Source organism: Balearica regulorum, chromosome 4, assembly GCF_011004875.1.
Source record: "Balearica regulorum gibbericeps isolate bBalReg1 chromosome 4, bBalReg1.pri, whole genome shotgun sequence".
NCBI lineage: Eukaryota > Metazoa > Chordata > Aves > Gruiformes > Gruidae > Balearica > Balearica regulorum.
The window spans coordinates 63,166,668-63,194,465 of NC_046187.1; the positions used below are offsets into that span (position 1 = coordinate 63,166,668).

General features: G+C 35.8%; 1 protein-coding gene across 2 annotated transcripts in view; it reads left to right on the forward strand.

Moving 5' to 3' along the window:
* Positions 1-27,798, forward strand: part of ADGRA3 (adhesion G protein-coupled receptor A3) — a 61,628-nt gene that overhangs the window by 21,796 nt on the left and 12,034 nt on the right. Inside the window, exons 3-14 of one of the 2 annotated variants that reach the window (XM_075752402.1) lie at positions 4,705-4,776; positions 6,103-6,174; positions 7,066-7,137; positions 8,728-8,888; positions 10,259-10,472; positions 11,431-11,595; positions 18,340-18,541; positions 21,526-21,675; positions 24,697-24,858; positions 25,156-25,359; positions 26,468-26,681; positions 26,836-27,044. In XM_075752402.1, the coding sequence (XP_075608517.1) occupies positions 4,705-4,776; positions 6,103-6,174; positions 7,066-7,137; positions 8,728-8,888; positions 10,259-10,472; positions 11,431-11,595; positions 18,340-18,541; positions 21,526-21,675; positions 24,697-24,858; positions 25,156-25,359; positions 26,468-26,681; positions 26,836-27,044 (1,897 nt within the window). The remainder of the gene's footprint in view (positions 1-4,704; positions 4,777-6,102; positions 6,175-7,065; positions 7,138-8,727; positions 8,889-10,258; positions 10,473-11,430; positions 11,596-18,339; positions 18,542-21,525; positions 21,676-24,696; positions 24,859-25,155; positions 25,360-26,467; positions 26,682-26,835; positions 27,045-27,798) is intronic. The other variant, XM_075752403.1, reaches the window with a different exon arrangement.

Genomic DNA, 27,798 nt, shown 5'->3' on the forward strand with positions numbered 1-27,798 from the left:
TGTCAGGCTAAGAAAATATTTCTTTTGCTCATGCTCACCTGCTTCTCTAGTAATTTCTGAAAGATTGGTGGGAGGGAAGGGGGAGAAAAGTGCTTCTAGTCTCTGCTGAAAAATGTGTGCTGTGAAAGCGAATGCTTAGGAGTATTCTGAACTGTTGGAAATACAGAAATTATTCAAAGGAAGCAAAAAGTTTTTCTGGTCTAGGTTCTAGCTTTGTTTACTTTGTAGAAGTGTAGTAGTCTCAAGCGTATTTTTTTTAAATTTTTTGCATTACATTTTCAAGAAATTTTTACTATTGTAGTTCGATGCATGTTACAAGTGATGTGATGGAGTAAGCAAAACAACAAAGTGATTGAAGTTGCTGTTGATTTCTTTAGATGCAAGGGGATGTCAAAAGCATGTGTAAGAACTTTTCAAAAAGTGAAGAGATGATGTTTAGTAATAACTTTTTAATTTCCATTTGGAAAATGTCCAAGTTTCAGAACTGTCAATTGTCTCCTCTTTTGTGGTTCCTTACAAATCTGGACTCTCCAGTTGCTTTTTGTTCTTGTATTACTCTAATATCATCAGAATCACTGATAGATTTGAGCCAGTTTTTCTTTCCTAGAGAGAGTTACTTGAATCTGGTGAAACAGCTCTAGCAGCACTTGATCATACATACATACAGTTTGAATACGTTGCCCTGAAAGCAGAATACTACATCTGAGACCCACATGCAATAAAGTCTTGGGCTTTTAGTTGTCAACAGTTTGGTGGTACCCTAAATATTTGGTACACTGATGGTGAAAACTCAAAATAAATAACAGCCTGCTATATTTTAGGGAGAAAACCTATGTATATATAGGGTAGAATTCAAATCATACACATTGAATGATGAGGAAACATAAAAATTGTTTAATCAGTCATAAGCATTTATTGGATCTGTCTGCCTAAAATGTACACCCCATAGAGCTGTGGGAGGGATAGACTGACTTTATGTAATGTTTAACCTGTTTCTGTAATTTCTTTGTTGTCTTCCCCTATTTCCTTTTTGAAAAGGCATTTCATGTAGTAAAAGTCCATAGTACCTAATGTGTTTCTAGTCCAATGCTTATTTTCAAGTTCTGTTCAGGAAGAAAAGATATTTTATCCAACGATAGTTGAGAGCGGTAAAGAATGTATACTTGTCAGTATGTATAGATATGCATCTTTTGTTTGTGCCTGCAGGATGCTCTAGTAGTAATTAAGACAATCTTCATTGTGCTAAGACAGAAAACAGTAAATTCTAAGTAATACGCTTTCACTCGTAAGTAATTATTAAGTATGTATACGTGCACTTTTGAGTCATAGACAACTGGCCACTGAAGCATTTCATTATAAATTCTAATGAAATGAAAGGATTTTGCTTTTTATATAGCAAACCATAGTTATATTTAAATATTTTTTCATTAAGATATTTTTCTTATCTTAACAATACAGTATTAGGTGCAGTTGTCGGGCTCTTAAAAGTATTTTTGCTTGTTGGTAAGTTGCTAGTTGCCCGCTTAATCACAGATTTGAAAAAGGGGTGTTCCGATTGGACATAAGAAAATTATTCATAATGAGAATGGTTAAACACTTAGAGAGTTTGATGATAGTGAAATCTGCATTCTTTGAGGTTTTCATTACTTCACTGGACATAACAGCGGAAGAGTTGATCTTACTTAGTTGTGCTTTGAGCCAGAAGTTGGAGTACATGACCTCAAGACATCCCTTAAAACCTGATTTTTTTTTTCTATGATTTTAGTCTCCTTTAGTCACCTTCCCTGATAAATATAGGGGCACATATATATATATATCTGCAGTAATATTTAGATTTAAAAGAAAATTAATTTTTTTAGTAGGTTCTCAGTGTAAGATTACTGCCTGACTTGTGGACTTTTTTGTAGCAGTATTTTTAATTGCTAGGTGAAAGATGTAGTTACTGTAAGATAAAAGGTGTATTGATAAGCTAGAGCTTGGGGAAGTTGTAATATTACCCTAATTGAAACCCTCTTCTAATGGATTTCTTTTGGACAGATTTTCTTTTATTTAGACAAAAAAATATCTATAACTATATCCTGCTGGTTGAGCTTAGCCAAAGAAAAATCGTTAAAATCAGCGGGTGAGATGAGTAAATTCCTGTTGCTAAAAATCAGTAGTTTGTATCAATGTATTTGTAAGTCTTAAAACCAACAAAAATTTTAAAGCCAAACACAACTTTCTAATGAGATTGTCTTCCCCAGCTCCCTTTCATGTGAGAATCCTGTCAATCTATCTATTGGTTTAACCACAACTATAATTTCATTTAGAAACTCTCCCATATCCTGGAGTCTGGCAGTTGCACCAGCGTGTGTATCAACATCTTTTACTGTCTCTTAAGAGCCGCCAGACATGTCAGCACTGTGTTAATTTTGAGACCTTTGAATATCTCTTATATTTCACAGTTTTCATCTGCTAATACTTTTTGATAGGTGAATACATAGCTAGTGCTTACTAACGACTGCCACTGGGAGGGAGGAAAAAAACTGCAAACAGACTCCCCAACTGTTGTAGTTGCAAGTTGAGAAAATGCTAACACTTTAGGCATTCAGGGTGTTTGGTTTTTTAAAAAATTACATTAGTATGCTAGTTCATTAATGCTTTGCCCAGAGAGGTTGTGGATGCCCCCTCCCTGTGGAAGTGTTCAAGGCCAGGTTGGATGGGGCTTTGGGCAACCTGGTCTAGTGGAGGGTGTCCCTGCCCATGGCAGGGGGGTTGGAACTAGATGATCTTTGAGGTCCCTTCCAACCCAGACCATTCTGTGATTCTATCTTATTTACAAAATACAGAATATACACTGAATGAGTTTTACGAAAACATGAAAATTGTTGGCATTTCTTTTTCATAAGAATTTATTATTTCTAGCATAATTATCCTTCTGGCACTGGTATTAAGACCTACTAAGGGGAGGGGGAAAAAGCAAAAAATTACATAAAGAATAGACTAGTGAGTTTTATTAACTAATCTGACAAAATGTATAAACAGATTGTGGAAGTAGTAAAACTCTTGCTTTTAATGTTATAGCTATGTTGTTTCTTTCCACTGAAGCAGTGGGTTTAAGAAGGAGGTGTATTGAGGAGTGCGCTTTGAATTTAAGTAATGAAATTAAAGATCAATGATAATCTAGATTAGCAGATTTCCAAGGGATGTTGTCAAGATTTTTCTCCCTGAGTGCTTTCCACAGTGAGATTTTGAGTGGGAGTTACATGATTTTAAACTGAAATTTAAAGTATAAATAGTAAGTGTAAATTTTCTTCCCCATCCTAAAGACTGATGGTAAATAAGTGATGATTAGCATTTAGTATTCTCAGATTTGTCATGGTCTTGGTACTGGGTTTATAAACCTGCTGAAAGAGCCTTAAAAACATTACAGTTCTTCAGGCTCCTGATACTGTTTTAGAAGTAGTTGGCTGTCCCTGCCACCGTACAGGGCAAGAAAAGAAAGTTAAGAGAAGCATGTATATGTTGTAGTTTTATTGAAAATTAATTTACTGTACTGCAAGGTAAATTTAAAATATTTAAAGTATTTAAAATGTTTATTAGGTATGACATTGAAGTGTGATCCAGTGCCATGACACTGTGTTGCATCATGATTTGTTAATCTGGCTGCAGGAAATGCTATTGTGAAATCTTGGGATGAATTATATTTTCATTCATGCATATCTTTGTGATGGTAGATGTAATCCTCTTGTACTGTTCTCTTTCGGGCAGAATTATTAATGTTGTAGTAGATTTAGATTTTATTTCTACTCTTGCTTACTAAAACTTTGGTCTTAGTTGAAATAACTAATATTCTTTTCAAATGCAGAACATTCACATATTACCATGGAATAAGAAATTGTCCTTGTTGCAATAAGTGCCTGCAAAGTTTCAGACAATAGTATAGTAAAAATCATGGATGAATAAGGAGGTAGAAATAATCTTAGCATTCATGCAGGGATAAAGTTTGTTCAAAACTGTAGATGCTGGCAGATGCTTTCTGTGACCTTTAAAATTAAACTGTATTTGCAAAATATCTTGAGTTAGGAGTTAAAACTCCTATATCATTTGTACAGTTAATGACATAGTTACTTTACATTTCTCCTTCTAATCTTCTATTCTGGAAACTTCAGATTTAAAAATCTACGCTGTGAGGTTGCTTTTTTACCAGCTTTATTTGGGATTGTCAGCCAGGGCTTTGCTTTTGTGTCAGTAACGTTGGTGGAAACTTTTCAATGTTGTGTCTTTGGTGTATTTTTAGTAACTTGTTTTGCATTTTTTGGTAGATGTTGGTCACTACTAAAGTATTTAAAATTGGGTAGGTTGGAGAAGACAACACTGTGCTGAACAGTATTGTACTGTGTAATGAGCAAATGCTACACCCTGAGCAGCTGTAATCTGTTTTGACACTGTGGTGAAGTTATCTTTGACTCTATACCCTTTCATGTGATAGGAACTGATAGAATATTTAACGGAATACACATGCTGCTTATATTCTTCTTTCTAGTTAAAATACAAATTTTCAAATTTTGAAAGATACTATGTTAGAGACAGTAGAAATGTGTTGTATGCATTTTTTGGGCAGTTCTTAAACAAGTTGAAACAAGTTGAGTGTATCTTCATGCATGTTTATCTGTTTTAGAGGGTAGCTTGTGATAAATGTAATGTCTTAATTTTTCTCCACAGGGACCTTAAGAACAACCTTATTAGTACTATAGATCCAGGAGCTTTTCTGGGGCTTTCATCTCTGAAAAGACTGTAAGTGGTATTTCTAGCTAGTCAGTTTAAACAAAACAAACAAAAAAACCCCTGAGAGTAGAGTAAGTCTTTAAGTTCTGGAAATTTAGACAGCAAAGCTATTATATATTCAAAGTTGAATATGTATATCCTGTCTAAATTTATATACACACACACATATATATGTATAAAACAAAGTCTGCTTTCAGTCTTATGACTGAAGGACATCCACTGCTTGTGGCTTGGCAGTCTCACTTGTTCTTACTGACAGTCTGTTGTACTATTCTTCCCTTTTAGTATTTCGGTGACTTGAAAAACACCACTGGGTGAACATTCTAGTCTTACTTTGTTAAATGTTAAACTCATCGTGATTCCTCCCCCACCCCCCAAAGGTCATAGTGAAACACAGAGTCCCTTGCTATTAATACTACACTGAAGTTACAGTGCTGTTAATGCTGCTTTATTGAAGGTTGTGCCAACATTCCCATTAACACATATTTTGGGGATTTATACCTTGGCTGTAAAAATTCTGTCCCAGATGAAACTTGAAAAACAAGACCTTAACATGATGGCCTATTTTTTCTTTCTTTTTTCCATTTTCTTTTTTTAAAACACTGTTCAGATTTTCAGAATATCTGGGACAGCTTCTAAGTCTTTGATTTCACTGCCCGTCCCCCCGCCTTTAGTTGGCATACAGCTTTCCTTAAATTTTTTTAGCATATATGGTCATTTGTCACTGATCAGATGATCTGGCTCACTTAAAAGGAAGTTTTGTTCGTAATTTCACTTTTGAAAACATTAAAAATAAAGCTGAAGGACTGGTTCTGGACCATTGCTACTTACAAGCTTAATTTTTATTCCTTTAAGAATTTTTGGCAATTCGATTTAAGACCTACATTGGAAAATATGTAGTATTTAATATTTGCATAAGTATAAATATAGAAGTGGTCCTATTTATATACAATAAATGCACTGGTATAGGTTTCTCTCACATGTCAAAAAATTAAGTGCTGTAGAGCATGTGACGAATATATTGTACAAGTATGAAAATTTACTTTGTAGCAACGTAATCCATACCTGTTCTAAAAGGATTTTTACTGGTAAGGCAAGGCTCATTTAACTGTATATGGGAAAACCATTATTACTTTAGAAATGGAATAAAGGCTCTTATGTACATGTGTATACCCCCATATAGCTGTACCTTTTGGGTTTTGCTGAAAAAGACTAAATGTATATATGGTGCAATCTGTTACTCATGAGTTTTAGTTGAAATACTTCTGTTTGCAGACTCTACGTCATTTGGAAATAAACCAGTTTATTCTGATTTTTGCTTTTTCCTATCTACAGAGACTTAACTAATAACAGAATAGGCTGCCTGAATGCAGATGTATTTAGAGGACTGGTAAATCTTATTAGATTGTAAGTATAATTTTGTTGTATATAATTTCACTTCGTAAGGTTTAGTCTTATGTAAGTTAATGTTCTTTCAGTGGCAGTAGTTTGTTTTAAGTGTGAGCTTGAAAGACATGCAGTGTGGCTGTGATTGTGGTTTGTTACTCAGTAGCAAGCTTAAAAAAGCCAAAGCTTTTTTGACAGGGGCAACCAAAAGCATATACTCAGTGATCTGTCTGCTTTGCAACCATTTTACAGGTTCTTAGAATGTATAGCAGGGTGTGGGGGGAGAGTAGCAGACTACAAAATACTGTCCCTAGAAAAATATTTCAGGGTTACAGAATTTTTTTAATATCCATGCCTTCTACCATGGCATCGGTGTGGTTGTGTCTTGCTGACTTGCTTGCACATTTTGTAGTTCTTCATTTACTTTAAGAAAATAACATGCAAGATTATGGAAAGTTTCTTTGCCCTGGTTGGTAGCTTCTTGTGCAGTACTTTCACTGATATAAAGTTGGATGTATAATGTTTTTGAAAAATATTTTGCTAGATCAAACATGCTTCTCATAGCATGTTAATAGCAACATCAGTTAACGAAATTAATTTTAAACTTCTTGAAATGTATGCTCAACATGTGCTAGTTGTTGCTTTAAATAAAAATAAAGTATTTGCTTTCAGTCTTTGTTCCCAGCCTTAAAATTCTTCAGCTACAAAAGAAGTATTGGGGGACAGTTTGTTTTGGGATTTTTGCTAGGTTATCAGACCTGATTATTATTCTTACAGTCTTATGAACTACAACAGAGTGTCATAGTAGTATCTTGTAGGTTTTAAAATAATGTTATCTGGAAGAGGGATTCTTTTATTTCAAATGTCAGTTGCTTGCGCATGAGTTCAAATCATGATACTTTTATTTCTTAGGAATCTTTCTGGAAATCTATTTTCTACACTTACACCGGGAACTTTTGATCATCTTGGTTCACTAAAGTCCTTGTAAGTACTAATTATATCTCTACATAATTTGCACTATCATTTGTGTTCTTAACAAAAGTCATTTTATATACATTTGCTTGTACCACAGTTTTACATTTTTTACCTGTAAATCTCGTAACAGTGGTTTCTTTGTCTGGATAAGTGCATGGGAAATGTTATGTACAGATGTTTGGGTGCTTGTATAACTTCCTTCTAAAGATGCTCAGTATTTGTTACATAGTTCTGAGAGAACAAAGCGATACCGGCATCTAGGCTTCTGAAAGTTTTAGTCTGTATGCATCACTTATGACTTCATAGGTAGCATTTTACACCTTTTTTTAACAAAGGGAACAAATAATTTTAAGGAAGATCTTAGTCCTTGAAGAATAGTATAGTTTTGTTACACGTAGCAGGGGTACATCTCAGTCTCGTGTTATTTTTCTCTCATTTCATGAGAGTTGTAATCTCGTGTAAGGAAGAAAGTAAATGAAAAAAATTAGCAGTGCTGATGTTTAGCTTGCATTTTTCCCTGGTAGTCATGACAGTTGGTTCACTGTACTGGGCTTTCTCAAAAGCTCTGACTTCTGGCTTTGACACCAAGTTAATTTCTTGTTTATAAAGGCAAATGTTTCTTTTTCTCCTCCAGCTTCTTTTAATTGTTCCTAAGTTGTTGTTCCTGGTAGTTTAACTGTGTACATAAAGGTTGCTGTCCAAGAACATCACAGGTCTGACAAAGAACCCAGATATAACTATTGCTATTAAAAATGTGTGTGTCTGGAGGAATTCCTGTGAACAAAGACCAAATGGAGTTTCACAGGAATGTTGATTTAGTGTTTGAAGTGTTCTGCCTGTGATGTTGTGTTATCCTCTAGACATTTGCAAAAAGAAAAATAAATTATGTTTTCACTAGGGGTAAAAAAAACCTAACCGTGTAGACACAGTGATATGTTTTGATACATTTTTAACTGTTTCTAAACAGATAAAATATTTATGTTCTCTTTTAATTTAGCTGACTACAACAGAAACCTAGAGGGGGATTTGATATGTCTTTTTAGTAGAAAGTATTATATAGAGAAGACTTTATGAATCAATGAAAGCCTTATATGACTTTCCTATAAAGCAGAAGAAAACCATTAAAAGTGTGTGAATAGTGGTTCTGAAAAGAAAAATAGGTGAAAGGCTATTTTTATATTTCTGTTGATTTTACTGTTAAAGGATTTGATTGCTAAAATGAAGTGGTGAAGTATGTTCTTAAGTTATGGTGATGCCTATTCAAGGATTCCTTGTTATTGCTCACTTAAATAACATAAACTCCCTCCATGAAAGAAATTACTTGAAATTTTTTTCATGCGCAGGTATTAGATGTTCCCCGTATTTATGGAGAGGATTCCTTTTCTCAGGGAGTGTACTTTTGTTCTCAGACCACAGCTTGCAGGGAATTAGAGCACCTTCCAATAGGTAGTGGTACAAAACTCTACTGTATTCTGGGGTTTGACTTCTTGTTGACTGTGTGTCTGTGACAGTGAGAGGCATTGCACAGCTGTTGATGTCAAGCTGTGAGACCTTTGAGTGTTAAATTTTGTCACTGTGAATACCTATTTTGTGTTGCAGAGAATTTCAGACTGATTATCTTCTTTGCGATTGCAATATACTGTGGATGCATCAGTGGTTAAAAGAAAGAAATATAACTGTACGTGAAACTAAATGTGCCTATCCCAAGTCACTGCAGTCACAGACAGTGACTGGTGTTAAGCAGGAGCTTCTGACCTGTGGTAAGCACTCCTCAGAACTGACACGTATTTTCTAACACATTCCATATTCTGTTAATATTAGTGAACAGGCTGTTTTTTTGTTTTGTTTCCCTGAAATTCACCACTTATATGATAGTGGTAATAGTGATTCTTTTTCAAAGGCTGATCTTTAGTCATGATGCACACAGAATCACAGAATGGTAGAGGTTGGAAGGGACATCTGGAGATCATCTAGTCCAACCCCCCCCTGCTAAAGCACGACCACCTAGAGCAGGTTGCACAGGATGGCGTCCATGCGGGTTTTGAATACCTCCCAAGAAGGAGACTCCACAACCTCTCTGGGCGGCCTGTCCCAGTGCTCTGTCACCCTCAGATTAAAGAAGTTTTTGCTTATGTTCAGATGGAACTTCCTGTGTTCCAGTTTGTGCCCATTGCCCCTTGTCCTGTTGCTGGATACCACTGAAGAGAATCTGGTCCCATCCTCTTGAGGTATTTATAAGTATTGATGAGATCCCCTCTCAGTCTTCTCTTCTTCAGGCTAAACAGACCCAGCTCTCTCAGCCTTTACTCATACAAGAGATTCTTCAGTCCCCTAATCACCTTTGTAGCCCTCCGCTGGACTTTCTCCAGTACTGCCTTGTCTTTCTTGAACTGGGGAGCCCAGAACTGGACACAGGGTTGTTTGCTTTTGGAAATAAATAATAAATAAATTGGTGATTGTGGATGTTATTCTGTAGGAAACTAAGGATGAGTCATGTTCTCTGGAGATAAACTCCTTTTTCCTGCTAATCCATGTTTTTCAGGGATTTTTACCTAAACTTCCCAAAAAAGAATTGGAAACTGATAATTTTTTTCTGAAGTCTAGCTACCCAACTTGAGATGTGCAAATTATTCCAAGCCCAAATTTCTGAAGTTAAAAGGTCTTCGTTTCATAACTTTCCTACATGATGATTCTGTTCATTAGCCTTTTTGTGATGAAACCATGACCAACTTGCTTAACTTCTTTGTTGTATTAGAGTTGTTCTGTCTGTCAAAATAATAAAATATATGTAAATGTTATTTTGAAATATTAATAGTGAAAAATTGTGAGGAAATAAAATGCATAAATATTTTTCATTCAAGTTTATATTTTTCACTCTTTTGGATGGGGGCTAGCAAAAGATTTTTGAAATGTATTACATTAAAGGAATACACATTTTGAAAAAGAATATGATGAAAATTTTTATTTTTCAATATCCAGCGCATCAAATGTACTTTTTGTCTTGCAAGATGCAGCTTCCAAGGAGGTTATATCAGTAATTGATACTGTTAGTGTATTTTTCTCCTCTTTGGAAAATCATGTGTAGAACAGATTCTTGCTATTAATTGTGCTTTTATTTCTTGAATTCTAGAACCGCCACTTGAATTACCATCTTTCTATATGACTCCATCTCACCGTCAGGTTGTCTTTGAAGGAGATAGTCTACCCTTCCAGTGTATGGCTTCATATATCGATCAAGACATGCAAGTCTTGTGGTATCAGGATGGAAAGATAGTGGAAACTGATGAGTCCCAGGGTATTTTTGTTGAAAAAAACATGATTCATAACTGCTCGCTGATTGCAAGGTGAGTCCATAGAGAGAAAATGTATTTCCCACTGCTTATTTTCTGCTCTGATTTACTTACTATTTCCATAACCAGTAAAGCCCTCTCATATCCTCTCTGAGCGAACATATGTAGGTAGACAGAAACGTCCCAAGTAGGGAAGTAGTCTGTAACTTCACATATCTCTGAACTACCTGGGTTTGGTCACTGCTAACTACCAAGTTTGAGGAGGGAGGTCTAGAGATTTGATTAGTCAAACCCAGCTGCTTAAAACAGGGTTAGCTAGAGCAGGTTGCCCAGGACTGTTGTAGTTGGGCTTTAATTATCTCCAAGGATTACCCGATGCAGGTCATGTAAAATGTGTTTGTGATAGGATACATTTGTTCTCTTGGAACATTAAAATTATGGGAACAAGGCATTTAAGTGAACTACTCATGGATTCTTTCTTCTCCCCTTTGAGCACACCACAGTTTGTAATATTGAAGTTCTCCAACAGAAATCTATTCTGCCTGCAACAGATTTTTGACTCATTCAGCATCTACAGAGTGGTTATATATCCTGTAATTGTATTAGTAAATTAGGGCTTCTAACTTTATCAAAAATTAATGCATTTGGAAATTTATTTTAGTTTCACCTTTCTGGAACTACTATAAAAATTTTGTATTGAAGAACAATGATAACATTTGGGGAATTTGAACTTCTCATCTCTTCTTTCTGAAGTCAAGGAACTTTTTCCCATGGCTTTTCTTTTCCTTTCCTACCTTGGCAAAATTGAGAGCTAGAAGAATACTAAATATTTCTCTGTTAATTACAGTACATGAATTCATAGATAGCTCTGGTTTTGTAAGACCACCCACATTGTATGTAATTGATTGTTTCTTCCATTTGTCTTTCTGGACTTTATTAATCTTTTGGTAAAAGCTTATATAAATTTTATTGCAAGACTGTTGGGTTTTATTTGTTTATTTTATCTTCCCAGTGCACTGACAATCTCAAACATTCAGGCTGGCTCCACAGGAAACTGGGGTTGCCATGTACAAACCAGACGTGGGAATAACACAAGGACAGTAGACATTGTGGTGTTAGAAAGTTCTGCGCAGTACTGCCCTCCAGAGAGGGTTGTTAATAATAAAGGGGATTTCAGGTTGGTAACCTTAATTTTTGGTGGTTTGTGGTTTGTTTTTTCCTCCAGAGAAAAGTACACTTTAATTTTCTTTTTAACTAAGGTATTTTGCTTTAAAGGCACCTATGTGGATGTTCATTTGTAAATGATGTGTAATAGATTTTTAACTGTTCTAAATTAGTATGTGTTGAAAGAAGTGCACACAACTATACCATGAAATACTAAACTTTGAGCCTGTTAGCTTACTTTTTATCTCTTCCAAAGATAAATATTTGAAATGTATAAATTAAATTATTGGAATAGACTAAAACTGTTTAGATGATCATCTCTAAGTTAGAGTTGGACCACATACTGATGGGGGGGTTTCTACCAGATTATCATTCTGTTTTTAAAACCCTCCTGCTCCTGTACAACAAAATAAGTATATAAGAAACATATAATATTTTTTTCCCTGTGAGTATTAAATAATATGAATAGTACTTCCTTTTAATGATTGTTGGGACTGTAGTGGTAGCTCTGATGTTCCGTTGTGTTGGCTGTTGCAGCGTGTTTTATCTTTTGTTCTTATCTCTTCACCTGTTTTCCCTTTTCTGATCTTTCTGCTGCTGGTCACTCTAACACCACGTTACTCCTGGAGGTGCCAGCTGTAACAGCTAGCTTCTGTATAGATTCTCTATGTGTAAGGTAATTCCCTTTATAACTACTCTGTGTTGTACCTCCCTGCCGTAGCTCTTACTGAGAATTAGTGTATGTCATAGTATATGTCTTCTACAGTTTGTAGGGTTTCTTAATGTTGTAATAACTATTTTTACACACTCATTTATTTTCACTTTTCTTACACTGCTTGGCTTTGTTGATCTTCTGCCTGATCTTTTGTTTATAAATATAAACTTTTCTTACTTTCCCTGAGTACATTTGAGTTCTTTAAAGTCAGCTTCTTTCTATACAGCTAATCTAAGACCATAAATCTTTTATTTTAAGAAATGAAAAAGTAAGTTAAAGCATGTTGCTGGGACATAATTTTTGAGGGAAGAGAAAATAAACTTTCAAGTGCAGAAGGCCGCCTCCAGTTGTAGCAAAAATCCATGTAAAGTCCTGGCTGAGAGCATTTGTTCTGAGTTCATCATCCTTATGTTCATCAGCTGAACAATTTGAGATAAGGGTAGCTGGTGTCTGAGTATGAGCAATTATTAGTAAGGGAAGTAGTGTTAGGATCGTTTGCTGCACAGAAGCAATTTAGAACTACTGAAGAGCTTCACTTTCACATTGTAAGGAATTATTTATATAAGAAACATTGTGCATATCATCCTTTTACACTGTGGTGGTTTCAACTGCAGGGATGAGCATTACATTAGAAAATGAGAGCTTCCAGCTTAAGATAAAGGTGAAGAAAGTCAAACAGATGCATGCTGTATTCATCAAAAACCACATCTATTTAAATCACTTATGCATTTTTTTAATGATACTAGTGTGAACCGTTCTCCTTTGATTTGCCATTAGAGGTGAAAACAGATGGCAAAGGCTTATTTCAAAGTGTTTTCCATTAAATTAACCTGTGCTGTTCAGTGACTGTTCAGTGTAATAGGATTTACCCCCTCTGGAATTCTGTAGAAAGAAATAAGATTTCAGGAAATGTTCAGCTTATCAAAAAGTTCACTATGTCTGGGTTTACTATAACAGACTTCCATTTGTAGTTTAGGTAGAGTAATAATAAAGAGTAATTTTTCACCTTTGAGACCATATGGAAATAAGGTTTTGACTAGTGAGAAAATGGTTCTGAGCAGATGGCTGGAAATGATCCTAGGTGAATTTGATTTTATAGTTTTTTAGTTGGAGCTGGTTAGTCATTTTAGCTTGGAAGCTGTTTCAAAACTGGCATCTAGATTTTTATCCCTTCGGACATGGGATAGCAAGATGTAGTGAAGGTGGATGTTTGTCTTTCAGTGTCTGGCCAAGTAATAGTAGTTTAGCATGAGTTTATAAAGATTAGGCAAAAACTGTCTTCATAATGGATTTTTTTTTTTTTTTTAAATTTAGATATTCTTTTAGGTCTTACTCAGATAATATCCCTGAATATGTTACAATCTATGATTAAATTGAAAATACAGTTTGCATGTTAAAATGTAACCTAATGCTTCTGTTTCAGTAAATCCTTCAGCTGTTGTGTTTAAAATAATTTTATGCTGGTAGTTGACAGAATTCTTTTTTAAATATAAGAATTATCCTTTTGAGAACTGTTGCTCACTGGGTGTAATTAATCTTAAAACTGTAATTGTCGTGCTGAATTTAGAGAATTACTAAGATGTAATAAGAAAAAATACTAGACTACCTGTAAGCTACTGAAATCATGATATAAAAAACTCATTGTAACTGAAAGTTATTGTTGGTTTAAAGAAATGAATGCTTTCAAAACAGAATTAATATGCATGAAGGGAAGGAGTCTTTTATAATCTCATGGTCTGGCTTTTTTTTCCTGAAATGAAATTACAGTACTTAAAAGTAAATGAACCATCTTTTCCCCCACAGCTGTCTACTCTCATGTATATGTGATAAATTTTGAACACCTAATTATAAAGTGATGAAATAAGAGTGTTAATACAGTCCAAATTTGCACTTCTGCTAGCAGTTGGGTAAACTGTGAAAGATACTCAAGAATGCAGCCAAACTTACGTAGTCTTTGTTTGCATGATGAGAATTTCACGTTGTTAGGCACCTTTTAAGCCCTGCTGGAGGAATGTCTTCTCTGGCTTCATGGAAAGTGGAGAGCGCCTCATCAGCTCATCTTGTATACGTGTTGGGAGGAAACAGTTCCTGGCTGAGAATGGTCCAGGTTAACATTCACTTAGCAAAAATAGGGAATAAGGGAAGTGTAGTTACAGCTGGAATCAGTTCCTCTATCTCATTCACCGCTGGGCTGTAAAGAAACTTGTACCCGCACAAGGGGTATTATGGAGAGGAAAGAGGATAAGGGATGCTGTCCCCCACAAAGCGCGTCTCTTAGCGACACTGTGCGTTTGTGGTGTTCTTGTGTATGTGAAATTATGGCAGAAAGCTGGAGTTTTAAGTTGCCCACCTTTTATGTCCGGTTTAGTGGAAAGCTTTCTAAATCATTAGATGATTGATATATTAGTTTTATTAGTAAAATGTTTCTGTAGAAACTAAATTTGTTATAAAGGTAGCACAGACTATATGACTGTCTGGCATTGCTAGTATTCTTTTGAGATCATGATAAAATGTTGTGTAGGGAGATGAATGAAAAGTAAATGTAGTAGGAATAAAGGGACAGTAACAAAAATGAAATAGATGGATAAAAGAAATAGAGAAAGTGGAGAGAAGAACAGGGAGAGAAGGCAAATAATCTTGTGATAATTTAATAACCTTTGAAATACCATTAAACACTGAAACTGTCACTTTTTTCCATTTGTTGGCTACAGAAGTTCCAGAAGATAGATAGACATAGATATACTTGCTTAGAAATTAACCTTGTTTAAAAATATAGCAACTAAAGCTCTCCTGAAAAACTTGTTTTTCATTTGAGTCCTAGTGTTTCACTCTGGTTTCTTTTTTTCTAATGCTTTAGCACTAAGTGTGCATAGTGAGGGAAGGAATGGCACATGCTATTTTTCAGTGAAAATATTTGTCTTGGAGGTTGTGTCATACAACATCTGTCAGGACCGCAGAGTTTAAATTACCCTAAGGCCATGGGGCACTCAGTCTGTAAAGAGATACATTCAGTCAAAACTGAGCCGACCATACTTTAACTTAAAATACTTTGGAAAAATACAACTTTTAGAAAACTGTTTGTAAAGACAGAGACAGAGACCTCTTTCAAAGTGGCATCTTTGATGTGGAAAATTTGTACAATTATTTTGGAAATGATGTTTTGGGACTCCAGTGTCAGTGTTTCTAGAAATTTGACTCTGTTCTTGAAGCTGAGGTTTGGGCATGCTACGCAAGGTATTTGTGGGCCTGCATGTCTTGTAACAGCTGTGCCAGCTGATTTATTAGTTGTCCTCATCTGCCTGTTTTCTTTTTGGCTTCATTCTCTGAAGGCTTATTATGTATCCATGAGAAGTGGGAACATAGGAGTAGCTTATTTTTGTACTTGTTTTTCCCCAGTCTGTGTTGATCGGACTTAATTTTAATTTGTCCATACAGAAATTTCAGACACTTAGATAAGTTTACATGTATTGTATCCCCTTATCCCTTCCTCCCTTCCTAGCAGATCCATAACTTGCTCCGTCTGTGATCAGAGTTGGCCAGACATGATCCAAGGTGATGTTTTTTGTTAGCTTGCTAGAGTGCACGTCATGTTACTCTAAGGCTGCTACTGGGATTGCAGCAATTCACAAAGGCGGTTGTGATTTTTCTAAGGAAGATTTTTGTCCTTTCTGCTGGCTTTTCTATACAGGAGAAGGGATGGTAAATAATTTACGTTACCATTGCAGAATCTATACTTGTTCTTTCAATTAATTTACATTCTCTAAAATACCTGTATATAATTCCTGGCATTTAAAAACTCTGCTAATTCTTTTTTATTTTTCGTCTTACTTTTAAACATCTTCATTGCCACCAGTTCTGGTATAACATTTCCTTTCTGATAAAGGTTGAATGGTGACACTTCCGTTAATTTCTTGAAGTGGCTGCTGAGGCTCTGAATGTTAGTGTACGCATATTTGCTAGGCTGTATGAATCTCTGCTACAATACCCAAATAATCTTCTGTCTCTTCTAGTATTCAGACACTATGTTGATGGTCATAATAGTAAGTCTTCATTTCTTAAGTAAATGATGTCACTACAATATGGAGAACGAATATGTAATGCCAAAACTGTTATAAAAGGTAGTAAAATTCAAGCCTTTGCTTTCTATTTTGGTTTGTTGTAATTATTGTCTAGTCTTTTCCATTAGATTCCTTACTGACTGAATTATTTTATGGTTGTTGTCATGAACTGTGCATTTTAAGGGTACCACCAGCAGCTATCTTTGAGTTGCTTATTGCCCAAACCTAAGTAATCTTTGCCAAAATGGCCTCAAGTAAGAGTCTTTCTTCCATAACTGAATATGCTGAAATTGTTCTGTTGGAGCCGATTAGGAGTAAATATGAATTTGAGATAGAGAAGACTTTCAGTATACCCCAAAAGGTTAATCTCTTGAATCATTTAATATAATTGAAAAGTGTAGCCTTTTGCCTTGGTCCGTTCCTACAGTTAGTGCCTTCTTTGAGAAAGAACTGTGATAAATCCCAGTGTCTTCAGTAAGAGAAGTTACTTAACTGATGAATGAGGAAGGAAAATGGAGCTGACTTGTTCAGTTTCTCTGCTTTGGCAATATCACTTACACTTTAATTTCTTGAAATGGAACATTCTTCAAGGTGTTTACTCCATCCTCCTGCAAACACAGAATTATATTTTTTTTCCAAATACAGGTATGTTCCAAGTGTCTCATAATTTAGATGATAGTGGTGACTAAATCGCCATTTACTGAAATGTAGTCCAGATAAAAAAGCAAATTTTATATCACAGTGTAATCCAACAGATTTTTTTTGTTTGTTTGACTATTTCAATTTTTGGAGACAACTGCTCTATGCAAGGCCCTTTGAAATGCTTGAAACTGAGAAAAAGTATGTTAGCTATTAAGGCCGTCAAGGAGCTTGACTTAGTTGTGGTACAGAAGGCCTGGGATGATCAAATGAAGCTCTCTCTTGCTCTCAGTTTTAGTTAAACCTTATATGTTGGGTTGTTGGTTTTGACATACCTAAACTGCAGAATGCCAAGTATGTATGCTTTTTGCTTTAAAATTTTAAATATTATGATAAAATACTGCTTGTGCATATCTTAACAGGGGAGAGGGTTGGGAGCAGGGGCGGGCAGACTGGCTGGCATTCCTTGTCCCTGCCCTTCTCTCTTCTCAGCATTGCAACTTAATTCAGGCATGTTTTCCTTCTATTCTTGTGTTTCCTTTGAATCAGTTCTGATCTCATTAATGAACAGTGCTCTAAAGGTGTATTGCAATTTAATTTTCTGTATTTTATTTCATTTTTATCTGTGAATATGTTTATATAGGTGAAATATGCAGTAAATTTACAGAGGAGGAAGTTGAGAGAATGTTAGAGAAGTTTTCTTAAAAAGTGCTTAGTTCCACATACCTTGAGTGAAAGGAATTGTTTCCTACTTTCTTAACATCATGAACACTTTCTTTTCCCACTTCCTATTTAGTACTGTGTTTGGTTGCAAAATCGGTCAAAGTGGTTGTACTGCTGCTACTGTTTCTTAATTACTGTAAATGTAGTCTTCAATTTATATTTTGCAGTTTAGTATTGATTTGAATGCAGTCATTTTAAAGTTACATTGATGCACGTGAACAGGGCAAGTAGAAAGCTTCAAGGGCTTTCTACTATGTATTTAATTTTTTATAGTGTTAATACAGAATTTTTCATGAAGTAGGCAAGGTTTGTTTATTAAAAAAACTTTAAACTATTTTTAGTGATTTTTCGAAGCATCTTTTTCTCTCCACCTGCAACCTCATGAAAGAATTAAAAAAAAAGGCATCCTAGCATTAGAACTCACTTTGTTAATAGTACACAAATACGAACAGCTTGAAAATACTGAAGGCGAGCCAAGGTGGCCCTTTAAATAGTTTAGAGATGCTTAGTTTTGAGTGTCTCTTTATTTCATGTTGTACTGCTTAATCCTTTTATTTACTTGTCATGTAAATTTGTCTAAATTTTTTTGGGGTTTTTTTTTTTTTTGCTTTTGACTCCCCAGGTGGCCTAGAACATTGGCAGGCATCACAGCATACCTGCTGTGTACACGTTATTCTGCTGGCAGTGGGATATATCCTGGCAACTCGCAAGATGAGAGAAGGGCCTGGCGCAGGTGCGACAGGGGAGGGTACTGGGCAGAAGAGGACTACTCCAGGTGCCAATATGCAAATGATGTGACTCGAGTTCTTTATATGTTCAATCAGGTAATTTGTGCATTTCTATAAATCAAATTCTTGAATGAAAATAAAAACTCAGAAATCCGTTTCTCCATTTTTTTTAAGCTGGTAATACTGGTGGTATAGATGAATTATGATGAACACAGGCCTCTGAGGACAACACTAGAACTTGTAGGTCTGTGTTAAGAATTTGGTTTAATATCTGCTTTGAGAGAGTAGTCACTCTGCCTCTGTTGCCGTAAACCTCTTAATAGGCTCAGTGTGGCTGATGAGAGTCAACTAGTGAAAGTAGTGAGTATTAACTAGTCTTCTGTAATCCGGTAGTACTCACCAGGATATGAGAGAGTATTCTAGATTGTAAAAGTAGCTATGAAACAAAATTTTTCAGCTCCAAACTCCTTTTTAGGCTTATCTCTAATTAATGCACACTTTTGCAAACACTTTACTGCAGTGGTATACCCATGCAGTAATGTACCCAACCTTGTATGCCTAGGTGCTTTATTGTAAAATACTCCGTAAAGCTTCAAACCTCTGGTTTATGCTTAGTGTTTTCCAGAGTGTGCTGTCGGATCACTAGCATCAATGGTGAAACTACGGAGATATGAGAATGTTTTTTGGTGTGTTGGTTTGTTGGGGTGTTTTTTCTTTTTTTTAATGATACAGCTATGCCACTTAAGTTGATGTTGGTGGCACCACCCATGTTAAACATGGGCCATGGTGCTTGTCTGACCTCAGGGTAGGATAACTGCGTGTAGTGTGTGTTTGGAGTGTGTGAGCTCACGTTCTTTTAGAGAGGACTTCACGCTGTGTGCCAGAAGCACCACAGCTCCTAACTGGGGCAATCAGGATCTAAACTGATATTTCCTGTTTGGACGTCTCCAATCTATACACGTGGTGAAGGTTTGATGTCCAGTGGCTTGGGCTGAATCTAGTTTGAGGTGAAAGCATTGAAGTGCATGTTGTGTAGATGGATTGTTGCTGACTTGCTCCCTCTGTATGCAGTTACTTCTTAATGCAGACATAGCTTTTTATCTTCCTGCTCTGGTTCATTAAGGACCGATGAGCGCTGGTGTAAGAAAGATGGAAAGGGTGGGAGGGAGAGAAAGTAAAGGACTGCCTCTTCTGGCCCAAGTTAAACTTGGGGGTTGACATAACTATTTGGGCTCTTCTGCTTTACGTTCCTAGCACTAGCGGTGCATGCCACGGCTTGGTCACAAGAAACATGTTTGAGGGCTGAAAGAAGGGGTGGTAGTGGTGCCTAATGACTGGTCAGCAGGTGGGTGATGATGCTGAGGATCCCTTTGTTGTCCCTTTGTGGGACACAGCAAGGTTCAGTTTTGCTTATTGAGAGCTGCTGGTTTGCTTTTTCCTCAACTGGGAATTCACATTTTCCTGCAAGGCCTGTAACAGCTCCATGCTACTCCTGCCTACGTACTATAGCCCAACTTTAGAGTTGCCAACTGCTCAAGAGCCTACATTACTTCAGCCTGTTACGATTGCTTTTGGTTAGCCAACATTTATCAGGTTGTGAAAGAATGTTGCCAACTTTGTGTTACAGAGTTTGAAGTATGAGGGTCAGTTTCGTATCTTCGTAACAGCAGAAATATAATTTGTATGTGTGTGTGAAGTAGATAACTTCCTATTATCTGCTTAAAAATACATGTGTACAGGTATGCTGCACTGAAATACAGCTTTCAATTTTTTTTTGTTTGTTTTTTTTTAAAGGGAGAAGCAGCATGTTTTGCGTTTAGGAGTTGTTTTTACTCATTAGAGCCTTCCTCTTTTGTGTAGTAGATCTGGAATTTTTAGCAGTATTCTGCATAAAAATTTGTTGTCTCTTTGAGACTAATATTAAATGTAATAATATTATAAGCATCTTCAGAGCCTTTGAACACAAAGGTAGTTGAGCTGTTTTGAACATGAGAACTCTGCCAAGCGATTTAAATCAAGCAGAGGTCCAAGTTTAAAATGGAGTGAAACCTTTGTAACATTTATACAGGAACACTTATATCTCACTGTTCTTGTTTGTGTATCGTACAGGTATCAATGAAAAGAAATTCATGTTTAAAGAAAAAGTTCAAAGAAATGATACAGAATATCTGAATTTGAAAGTTGACTTTGTTCAGTGTATGTTATGACTTTGAATTTTATTTACACTTTAAATGCATGACTCCTGGTGTTTTGGAAAAAAAATAAATCTTCTATTAATTGCATTCAAATCTATGTTCAAGTGGTAAGACCAGCAGGGACAAACGTATAGTTGTGCTTATGTGGCACCTTGCAAGTTCAGTAGGGCAGACTAGATATCTGTACATCAAAAACCAGAGAGATGGAACATCTCTGGTTTGGATTATCATGGATAAACAGCATCTGAACTGATAACACTTGCACAGCTTTCCACTGTACTACATGAAATTTCCCATTTTTGGTCCCTGCTAGCTCAGACATGTTGATGTTGTGTACTATTTAGTGAAAAATTTTTCAGCGTGGTGCTTGTTTCAGAAATGAAATAATGAGCTTTGTCATAGAGATGCTTTGTCTTGGTTGGGTTTTTTTTCTGTGTGCATGTTCCATTCCAAATGCTTTCTGTAATTACAGAATCAAGAGTGAATGCTACAGCAGTGATGTTTGAATTTCTTTTGGCTTCTCTTGCTATAAAATGCCATGTTTTAGGACCTTGTTGTCATGCCTGGGCTCTAAAAGGAAAATAAGCATTTGACAGTTCTGTCCTTTTTTGCTCCTTTTCTTGGTGCAACACTTCTCTCTTCTAGGACAACAGGACAGAACCCAGTTTCAGACTGCAGGTACAAATGCTGGTTCTCTGGCTTGTAGGAAATGTTTTTGCTAACAGATAAGGTTGTGGTCCCTGGCTCCTTAAAATACTGTGATCCCTGTGCAAATTGCTGTCCTCTTTGGGAAAATGCTTGTTTTTATTAATTGTTGAAGTGTTGCCTATGTTGTGTACTTAATTTTCAGTTCTTCAAAATGCTTATGTTTTGTTATCTGTGTAGATGCCGCTCAACCTTACTAATGCGGTGGCAACAGCAAGACAGCTCTTGGCTTACACTGTTGAAGCAGCAAATTTTTCTGATAAGATGGATGTTATTTTTGTGGCTGAAATGATAGAGAAATTTGGAAGATTTGCTGAAAAATATAAAGAGGTAACTGGATAATTTGCCATCACTTTAAAGATAATCAAAGTGTTTGTCCTTAAGTACTCTGAGCAGTGAAACCTTCTCAACATTAGATGCAGGCACTGAGTTAGTGGATTATCAGATTCTATTCCATGTTTTTGTTTGTTTAGTAGGTCCCTGAAGTTGCTGACCCATGGTCACAGACTTTGCATTCGCGCTGAGATGATCCAGCATTCACTGGACCTGTAATGTGAGTAACACCTCTGGTCAGCACTGGAGCAGGGAGATAGGTACAGTAAGTCTGTTTTTATTTAATATGGAGTGGGTCACACAGGTTTTCATTGGTGTGTTCTTGTCTAAAAATACAAATAATGAAAGCCTCAGAGATCCTCTCAATAATGAATAAAACAAGACTTATCTTCTCCCCTCCCACCATGGTAGGCTGTCTTTATTCAGTATTGAGCTGTATCTCTAAGGTTTTCAGTATTCCTGTATCTTGCAGGATATAAGACATTAAAATAAAATCTTAGAGAACGCTCATTGTTGGGGAGAAAAACATGAGTGGTTGAGTAGTCCCACCAGTGGGTAGGAACTCTCTGTTTCACTGCTGAACAGAGGTTATATTGATCTCACTGTACAGTGCATGTTGGGAAGTTGGAGACCGCAATGCCTCAATTTTAAACTTGCGCAAAAAAAAAGCCAAACTTTCCCCATCCACCCTCAGCAAACCGTAAATGCTGGTTCTAAATTCTTTGCAGAACTCCTTGGAGAATTTTCAGGCTAAATCTCCTTTTTACAGTCATAGCTTAGATTTTTTTTTTTTTGGTGTATTTGGAATTTTACAAGCAGTTCATTAAATGGCTGGTTTTGTACCCACTCGAAAATAGAAACGTGTTTTAGATTGCTGCATGATTTGTTACATTACAAGGATATTCTTTTCTCAGCTGTGATTTATTGTCTGTAGAGTGACACAATCTGGCATTACTTTGCCATGTTTGAAGGTAATAGATGATATGAAAAAATCTAAGTTAAATTCATAGGTTGTTTCCATCTTAGATGATGTATTTTTTTATCTTGATTTGATTTGAAGGTAACCTTTGATTTCCTGGTATATTCAAGGAACATGAGAACAATTTCATTTAATAATTTTTAGTAGCTATTAATAAGACTTAGTTATTTTTTATTAGGGCATTACTCTGAGAGGGACTGTTTATCAGGGAGTGTAGTGATAGGACAGGGGGTAATGGGTTTAAACTTAAAAGAGGGTACATTTAGATTAAATATTAGGAAGAAATTCTTTACTGTGAGGGTGGTGAGGCACTGGAACAGGTTGCCCAGAGAAGCTGTGGATGCCCCATCCCTGGAAGTGTTCAAGGCCAGGTTGGATGAGGCTTTGGGCAACCTGGTCTAGTGGAGGGTGTCCCTGCCCATGGCAAGGGGGTTGGAACTAGGTGATCTTTGAGGTCCCTTCCAACCCAAACCATTCTATGGTTCTGTGATACTCTGTGAACTTCTTCTTAACACTATTCACTTATATCATCTTATTGTCGGTTCTTTAGTTTGTGTTACAGTAGCTATTCTGAACGATAAATACTATAAATTACAAAAAAACTTCATTTAATAGCTTTTTCATGTCAGAAGAAACAAACTGAAGACAAATGTTCAGAAAGCTTTTAGCAGATTGTCTTAAGTTAGAATGCGGATGGAAAAACTTGCGGGTACCTTGATAAGCAGGGGAAAGAATAATGTGTAGTATTTTTTAAAAGTATGAAACAACTTAAGTCCTGTGACTTCAGGATCTTAATACCGCTAATTTATTGTAAACCCACAATTTGTTGATGTGTAAAACGTTACCATTTTTCAAGTAGTAATAGGTCATGATAAGCATCTTCAATTAATTTAACTTTGATTTGTTCTTGGGAATTTAATGAAGAGGGCTACAGCCTGGAAATGCTGCTTGGGGCTGCGTGTTAGCTCTTGAGAATGTTTACTGATTGTAGCCTCTGTCCCTAAAAGAGAAGGTTCTTTAAACAGAAAATATTTATATATTCCCATTCTTGCCTTTGAAGATTTTAAAAAAGAACAGCAAACTACTGTGCTCTTTCCTGGTTAGTAGTATTCTGAAAAGAAATTGGGAAGCCTGGATGGTAAAGGAGATGTCTTCCCCACCCTGTCTCTCTTTATGCAGAAAATTCCACTCCCTAAATTTAGGCACTGTGAATTGCATTTCAGCCAATTCCACTAGAAAATACACGCACCTTCACTTTGGTCCAGTATTTGTCACTGTTTTTTCACTGTTGTGAAAATCCAGTGTAGGTCAATGTTGTCAATGTAGGTGCTCATTAATTTTGGCAGAGTTGTGGCCTAAATAAACAAGTTCCCTTTATAGTTAGTATTTGTCTGTCATACAGAAGACGGGGTAGGGAGCATGAGCATAAACTTACAACAATGTAATTGGGGGTTTGAGAGCAGCTCTGGTGCCTACGGGTATTTGTTGTCTCTCTCATATATAGCCTATGACCTAAAAACAGTTCATGCAAAATTGGTGGCAAGCAAGGAAGGAATCAAAGAAAAGGCAGACACAGCAGAAGGAGGAGAACCTGAAGGGTTGTGTACTAATTATTGCCTGTATTACTCTTATTTTCTTCCCCTATACATGCAAACTGTATTATTGTTGCTTTGTAGTTTATTTAATTTTTATTTATTTTAGGTTTAAAGTTAATTATAAATAGTCCCTTTAAATAACTAGTACAGTAGAACATGGAGTATTACATTCTTTGCTTTTAATGAAATGTCTGTATTTCTCATGGTTTTGTTTTCTAAGTATAATTTAAACAGACAAATTACATTGGCATTTTTCTTGAATGGAGATAAATGTCAGAGTCTAAGTATTTCAGTATCTCAATGTGACAAGCAGTGATTGAAATAGGAGCAACCAATTTCCTTTTGCTTTTTGTGCTGACAGTTTGCTTTGTATTTTCTGATAATGATCCTACTTGATGAAAGCTTTCAAAGGTATAAAATAGGCTTATTTCTCTTCCCCATTAGCTTGGTGATGTGATGGTGGACATAGCAAGTAATATTATGTTAGCTGATGAACGTGTTCTGTGGATGGCACAAAGGGAAGCCAAGGCTTGCACTAGAATTGTGCAGTGTCTACAGAAAATTGCTATGTATCGGCTTGCAAATGGAGCTCAAGTTTATTCTACTGTAAGTATAAATTTATTTATTTAGAAGACATTTTGCTGGCTCTTGAGTTTCAATAGCTTTTTATTTTTCTTAATAGATGTTGGCATTATCTGCAATGCCTACTATTTCTGTAGGGAGAAGAGAAATACTCTGAACAGATTTATTCCTGCCAGAAAAACAGAAACAGTTCTCTGGGTGTTTTTTTTATGTTAAGGCAGATAATCTCTTTAAGATTATTTATTATTCTTCCAGTGGTGTGTCAAGTTATTTAATTTTTGGTGGTGTGGGTTTTGTTTGTTTTTTTTTTTATCATCACAGTATTCTCCAAATATTGCTCTTGAGGCTTATGTAATAAAGGCTGCTGGTTTCACTGGGATGACATGCACCGTATTCCAGAAAGTGGCTACATCAGACCGAACAGCACTCAGTGATTATGGGAGAAGAGATCCAGATGGAAATCTAGATAAACAATTAAGCTTTAAGTGCAACGTTTCAAATACGCTGTCAAGTCTTGCTTTAAAGGTTAGATACTCTTTGTTTCTGTACTGACTTTGTAGTAATATCTTACATATGAATCATTTGGAAAGCAATCTTGTGTTATTAATTTCTAGTGTTAAAGTAGTATTTTTACATGATCCAGAATGACTGTGACAAGAGATAATTAAAATGACAAAGGATAATAAAGTTTAATTATAGAATATTTTTTTTAATTGGTGCAATTTTTAATGAGTAGGTGTGGTTTTCTTTATTAAAACTTAAGTTGAAGGACACTTTCTGGCTTTTTCATAAGTATGGAAACTGAAATGCTTCCTAGTTTGTAATTATACTTGGCTTTATTTTGCTGTATTTTTCATCTTCATTACATATTAAATCAGATATTACAAGTCTCCATAAATATCTGAAATATTCTGTTCAGAGTGATACTGTAATTAAGCATGAAATAGAAAATGGACCTGAAAGGTTAATTTTATTTGTGTGTGTGTTCATGTACAGACGTACGCACACACACACATATATATGTATATGTGGATGTGTGTAGAATGGAAACACTTCGTCAGGTTCCGTAAAAGTATTTTTCAGTTATGTTCCCCAACACACCAGTTTGCTTTTATCACTTAATTTGCTTGAACATCACTGCAGGGTGTATATTTGAAATGATATTTATGTAATTCTATAACATGCATGCTTCCCATCCCAAGTATAATTTATATACAAGTTATCAAAACCTGCTTGTATGCAGCATTTCATTTTGAGTGGTACTAATGCACAATTACAGCATTTCTTTGTCTGCTTGTCTTGGTTGCTGCTTCTAGTTGCCAGTAGTCTAATCTGGAAAACTCTTGTAATACTTTACTGATACCAACTTCAACTTTACTCTCTATAACAAGTAAGGTAACTACAGAATCTTAACTTTTTTTTTTCTTTTTCCAAAAATGTTAAGACTTTTAATAACCTGATTCAACTATTTTATCATGGATTACTTGGAAACATTGTCAAGTAGGTTTGTCATGATACGTAGTTTGTTAAATGTATTTCTCTCTGACACTGTTCAGTTGGAGTTACTGCTAATTTGATCTCCGTAAAGAATTTCTTTTTCTCTTTAAGACTTTAAAAATCTGTTTATTTCTAGAACACAATTGTAGAGGCTTCTATCCAGTTGCCAGCTTCCCTTTTCACCCAAAAGCAAAAAAGAGAAATCAGGCCAGCAGATGAATCTGTCTACAAGCTTCAGCTTATTGCATTTCGCAATGGAAAGCTTTTTCCAGCAACAGGAAATTCAACAAATTTGGCTGATGATGGGAAACGTCGTACAGTTGTAACCCCAGTTATTCTTACCAAGATAGGTTTGTTTTTTATTGTTACTTTTTTAATGATCTAAAAATAAGAAACATTTTTCACTCCTTTGTTTCAACTAGTGTATATCTAATAAAAGGTTTTTAGCACCTAATGTGTTACATGTTGAGAAATTTATGTGCGAATACATTTCTTTTGTAACAGATGGTTTAAACCTAGCCAGTCACCACGTTCCTATAAATGTGACACTGCGGCGCATTGCGCATGGAGCAGATGCTGTTGCAGCTCAGTGGGACTTTGATCTACTGAACGGACAAGGGGGATGGAAATCTGACGGTTGTCGCATTCTTCTGTCCGATGAAAATATTACTACCATTCAGTGCTACTCCCTCAGCAACTATGCCGTTTTAATGGTATGATGCTTCGAATTACATGTGTCTTTCTGGAACTTAAAAATACTCAAAATACAATTCTGTTGTTCCCCCCCCCCGCATTAAAGGAAGCAAGCATTTCTACATTCCATTTCACATAAAGTTAAAAATAAGAAGTAAATCTTCAGGTTTTGCTTGTGTTGATATAAATGTTGATGTAAGATGAGGTTTAAGTGGAAATCTGTCAAAGTGCAATTAATTGCTGAATATACTAGACACAAAAGTATTTTCATTTGAGAAGTACTATATTATAGGAAGCCATTTTAATGAGCTACTTAATCAAGTGGACTTTTATGAACTTTAGTCTAATCATGACAGTTAAAAATAAGGAAAGGTAATGGAAAAAACCTATCTTCTCTGTGTTAGTGATAGTTAAAGAAGAAGGGAGCAAGACACCTTCTTTTAGTGCTCTTCAGTTATGAAGTAGGATTTCTTCTTTGTCTGTTCCCAGACCTCTTCATTTCAGAATTTGTCCTGGGAAGCTTCCCTTTTTACCGATGGTGACTACTACCCTGCTTGTCAGTCATCACCACAGATGCTAAATGATAAAATGGGATACATAGAAATGGTAGGCTAGTAGAAAGCTGAGTGAAATACTAAGAGGCTTTGGAAATATTGTTAACTTAAGTGTAAATTTGGTATGGGTTTTGTTGTAGTTAATGTGCTCTGTGTGGAATTAAAAATGTATTTTTATGTAAATGTACATGGAAGAAAGAGGATTCCTTTATGATCATGA